Source organism: Meleagris gallopavo, chromosome 3 (assembly GCF_000146605.3).
Source record: "Meleagris gallopavo isolate NT-WF06-2002-E0010 breed Aviagen turkey brand Nicholas breeding stock chromosome 3, Turkey_5.1, whole genome shotgun sequence".
NCBI lineage: Eukaryota > Metazoa > Chordata > Aves > Galliformes > Phasianidae > Meleagris > Meleagris gallopavo.
Genome location: NC_015013.2, coordinates 13,071,115 through 13,076,352, shown reverse-complemented (window position 1 = coordinate 13,076,352; position 5,238 = coordinate 13,071,115). Strand labels below are relative to the sequence as shown.

The following is a 5,238-nucleotide window of genomic DNA, read 5'->3' as shown; positions in this document are numbered from 1 at the left end:
TCCAGTCTTCATTTCTATTCAGTGTTGAAACCTCGCCTAAGAAGAACAAAACCAAACCTTGAATTTAGATGTAATACAGCGTTAATACTGTGGTATCACATAGCATTTTATCTCTGGATATGAGAACTTCTGGAAGAGAACCTTTTAAAAAGTTTATAAGGGTTATTTTGTCCACAAGGCTGTTTCAAGTAAATCTTACTACAAAGTAGTGCTTCTCAAAAGTACATAAACTTCTTCAAGAGAGCCACTTAAAAATCTTTTAACCTGAATCAGCTGGGGAATTTGTATTATCATATATATTAAATCTTCTCTTTTCTCTCTTCTTTTTTTTTTTTTCCTTTTGCTCACAGATTATGCCAGAATGCATTTACTACATCATTGTTAAAGCATGTGAGCTTTTTAAGGAAAAAAATCCATTTTTTTTTAATACGTAAATGAATTTAATACACTGGTTATTTGTCTTATCCCTATGTGTAATCCAGTGCTGTAAATCATTTTATTACTGATTTCAAATCTTCCTCCCCCACATCTCATTTTGACCCATTTAGCAGCGAATGTTTATGTTTTTGAATTAAAGACTGGAATTAAGGTGTTTTGTTTGTTGTTTTTTTTTAAGCTGAACTGTTTTAACAAAAAGCATTTGTCCAGGAAAGCTAAAAGACTGCTCCCAAGCTGCTCGAAAGCAGAATGCAGCCACATACAGCAAGCAATGGCAATTTGTTTGCTTGTTGCTGGTCCATTTCTTAGCTGGGAAAGCAGTATCCTTGGTAGGATCGGATTCAAAGGATATTTTTGCTACAAAGATTGTGGATGTGAAGTTTTATGATACGGCTTTTAAGGACTTAAAACGAGGTGGTATTAAAACGCAACTTGTAGCTCGTGGCTCGAATTAGAATTGAATAAAAGGCAGTTGTTTTCATAATGAAATTATTATTTTAAGAAGGATTTCCTTGTTTGCAGGCACATACATACACATGTATTAATGTGAACTAAGCTGAACCCCAGATAAAAGGCATACCTCTGTGAGTGTGTTAGGGCCCGATCCAAATTTTATCAAAGTTAGTGGGAGCCTTTCTCATTTCAAACCAGATTTTGCAATCCATATTCACACGACCCTCTGGGGGATCCCTCAAGCTGACATGGTTTTACATGACTTGGCCCCAAATGTCTGCGGCAGTTTCTAACAACCCAGTAAAGGGCTGCAGTAGGAAATCATTTAGTCTAATTTAAGGAAATCACTGCATTTTTATTTTCATATCATTTTGTTCCTATACATCCATTTACTCTTTTCTGAAGGCACACTGGAATGCTTTCAGCATAAAGACTGAAGTATTACAAATGCTGCCTGGAACAGCCTCAGCAGACGTGTTTGTTCCACATCCCCTTCTGCAATATTTCCTTTGGTGGATTTCCTCTGCTGCTGGAAGCGAGCTGTCTAGCTTTCTGCAACACAATTACAGAGAAGAATTTCCTACATTTTACTGCACAGGATGAGGTGATTTTGGATTTTATCACAACCTGAACCACACTTGCACAAAAGATAACAGCAGCAGGGTACAAAATCCAATGTGCCCGTCAGCTGCAATGTGTCCATCATAGAAGGGCCTGGGTTGAAAAGAACCACAGTGATCATCTAGTTTCAACCTCCTGCTACATGCAGGGTCACCAACTAGCAGACCAGGCTGCCCAGAGCCACATCCAGCCTGGCCTTGAATGCCTCCAGGGATGGGGCATCCACAACCTCCTTGGGCAAACTGTTCCAGTGCTTCACCACTTTCTGTGTGAAAAACTTCCTCCTAAATCAACCCCACTGTGTCCGTCAGCCCCACTGTGTCCATCAACCCCAATGTTCCCATCAGTCCCACCAATGGGCACAGTGTAGAGAAGGAGAAGCCTGGCCCAGGCACAGGGCAAAGCCCTGCCATTCTGCCACCATCAAGTAGTGGCACCTCAAATCAACAGCAGCGAAATTCAGCCTCAGCTTTGTAGTTCTGTACTAAAGTTTGTTTAGTTGCTCCCTAGACACACGCAGATATAATTTTACTACAGAGAAACTAAACTTGCATGGAGAGATGACACTTTATTATAAACCATTGCATACAACGGCAAGTTGCAAAAGCCAACTGGGTATTACATGAAGATGCAGTCAGTTCCTTAGTCGTTTAATTAGAGATACAGTCACAGGAGGTTTCTTCTTGTTTAATGTTGCTAGTTTTGATGACTGGCTGTGGGATTGTTTTGGTGTGGTAGCACTTTTAAAAGCACTTTAACAGTGAGGTGAATATGAACAAAGTCTTGTTTTCTGTAACGGTTTTGAGATCATTTATTTTCATTTACGAGGTGTTTGGACTTTTCTTTCCATGGGGATGCTGGAAATTCTTAAGAAATTTAGATGCAGGCAATTCAAAAGCTGGCTGTTTACCACTGCTGCGTGTGGTTACCCATATTCACAACAGTCTTTCAGCATCATCTGTCTGTGATCACATTTTTATTTGAAAGAGAACAGTTGTCATGTTTGCTCTGTGATTTACATTATTTAAACAAGCAGGGGGAAAAGGAATTTGAAGCAGCTCATTCAATAGCATGACTAAGATGTATGACAACTTATTATAAAGCGTTCACCATTATAAGGCAGTAAGGCACATACACAAAAACAAAGAATAACTCTTTTGCTCTGAAATAGCCTGGTGAAAGGATGCTGCCTCCTGGTGATTTGTAGGCATATGAATTTCCACGACAATTACATCTTAAATATTTTGCCCTCAGAAGGCAGCCGGGTCTGAGAGCTGTGCTCAGCCTGCATGGATGTGTGCATCTCACCCGGTGCCCACCGGAGCCCAGCACCGATGCTGTGCAGTGGGGAGAGGGAGCCGTTCTCACAGTGATTTTCTCTTCTCCACAGGATTTCCTTCAAGGGGACTGTACCAAAGCCAGGCAAAAGCTGAACTGGAAGCCCAGAGTCACATTTGATGTGAGTGGGGAGTTTGTGCCTACCAGGGGTTCACGTTCTCCAGGAGCCACCCAGGGTGGGGGGTTTGCCATGGTCAGTGACCACCCGGCGCTGTTGTTCCTGGGATGGCAGCAGCCACTCAGCGGCATGTCTGACTGTTCACCCTGGGAAAGGAGTGTGTGCTCATGGAGGGAAGCAAAGGAGGGGACGAATAGGGGAGTACACAGGCAAGCACTGGGGGAGCCACATCTCCCCATCCCACGGTGGGCTGGGAGCTCGTCACGCTGCAGGGTCATCCCTGACACCTGGGCCCTCACCCACCTTCCTTCTTCTTCACAGGAGCTGGTGAGGGAGATGGTGGATGCCGACGTGGAGCTCATGAGGAGCAATCCCAACGCCTGAGCCCGGCGGGACCCAGCCATGGCACAGCTACACGGGGGAGCCCGGTGGCTCTATGCTAGCAGCCTGTGTGTACAAGGCCGGTTTTGTCCTTCCTCCATTCCCCCAGTGCCTCAGGCCCCACACATTGGGGGCAGCCCCGCTCCTCCACCCCGGGCCACCTCTGGTGCCTGCCGCACTACTTTACCTAGAGGAGCCATTGGCCAGAGAGCCCACCGACTTTTTAATTAAAACTTGTCTTTCTATTACTTAATGCGACCTCCAGCGCATTTTTAATACTTTCTCTCATCTGAATGCCAGCACCCCCCAGCAACAGCAGCAGCACACCCCCGGTGCTGTGTGCGCCCTCCAGCCTCTGCTCCACCGCATCCCCCTGCCTTCCTCTTCTGAGCACTCCTTGTTTTCCCTTTCTGCAGCTTCCCTCCACCCCAGCGACCCATTTCCAGCACTTGAACTCTGTAAAAATTCAGATAACTCGATCTAACTCGCAGTGAAATCGCCTTTTGACCATGCCAAATTAATTCCTAATTGCTGGAATCGCTTTCAGATCAGGCAGAGGGGGCTTGCACGCACGCTTCAGATCTTCATTGCAGGGTGTAAGGGGTCACAGAGAGCCTTTTAGTCCTTCCTAGCCCCTTCTTCCCGAAGTACCTTCCCAGCCCTGGGGTTTGGGTAATTTTTTCCCCTTTTTTTTTCCCCCAGAATCATCTCATTCCCCACTCACCTTCTTCCTGCATACTATGATTAAACCTTGGACTGGAGCTTGAACCATCTCAAAAGATGGCTTAAGAAATAAAAATAAAATAAAATAAAAAATAAAAGAATGTTGGTTTTGTTTTGTTTTTGTTTTTTTCTTTTTAAAGCAACTTCAAGGTGAGTAAATATTTTTGCACTCTTTGTGCCAAGATGTCTGGGTTATTCAGAGGTCGCCGAGCCCGTCCATTTCCCGTTGGTTTGGGATCTTCCACCACTGATCGTGGCCATCGCTTCAGCCAGGTGCCCCAAACACGAACAGGGCCATCCTGCAGCCGACCAGAGGGAGCTCTCACAAGGGAGTTGAGTTGTGCTTGGTTCTGGATGGGGCACCGTCTTGCAGAAAACAGGGGGGCACGATGGGGGCTGCAGGGAGAGAGGGCTCTTTGTGTGCTCCGGCAGCTGACAGAGATGCGGTAGAAAACGTGTAGGGTGCTGTGGGGCACGGGGAAAGGGGATTACTGTGGCACACCCCATTGGGGCCACTTTGTGCAGGTGAACAGAGTGCGAGCCCGGGGTTGTGGGGCTGCAAGAGTGGAGTGGGAGAGAGAGGGAGGGATGAGAGCTGCCCTGCTCCTCTCACCCTGAGCCACAGCACCCGTGCAAAAGGCTGTTGCTGGCAGATCTCCGTGGCACGTGTAATAGTAACAATTAATAATCATCATCATTTAAAGGGAAAAAAAGGAACAAGATAACTCAACCCTAAAGCACTTTCCCGACGACGTATTTCTGGGAACTATTTTTGCATACAGTGATGCCCTGGGATGTTCGCAGTAATACCGGCTTGCAGCCCCTCCTGTGTATCGACGGCGCTCCTTCGCCCTCGGTGTTGTTCTCTGCTCGCCCCAACCGCGTTGCGTTAGAGCCAGGCGGTGTTCAGCCTTTGTGTCGGGGGCAAAAGGGGGGAGAGCGGCAGACAAAACGAGTCCTAAACCAAAGGTTCCCTCGGGGCGATTTACAGTTCCTCTGCCAGCCGCGCTCTTTGCAACGACCACGTTTTAAGAACGGAACAAAGCAAAACAAAACAAAGTAAAATAAAATAAAACAAATAGAAAAAATAAAAATACCAAACGCACGGCGACGTGAGCAGACGATCCCTCTATACGGAATCAACGCACCGCTCACAAACCCACGTT

The 5,238-nt window shown here is 46.1% G+C and overlaps 1 protein-coding gene across 1 annotated transcript in view; it reads left to right on the top strand.

Annotated features, from left to right (window-relative positions):
* The window catches only part of GMDS (GDP-mannose 4,6-dehydratase), a 393,916-nt gene extending 390,319 nt beyond the window's left edge, over positions 1-3,597 (top strand). Inside the window, exons 10-11 of the mRNA XM_010708463.3 lie at positions 2,903-2,971; positions 3,290-3,597. Of these exons, the coding sequence (XP_010706765.2) occupies positions 2,903-2,971; positions 3,290-3,352 (132 nt within the window). The 3' untranslated portion in view covers positions 3,353-3,597. The remainder of the gene's footprint in view (positions 1-2,902; positions 2,972-3,289) is intronic.
* The last annotated feature ends 1,641 nt before the right edge of the window (positions 3,598-5,238 follow it).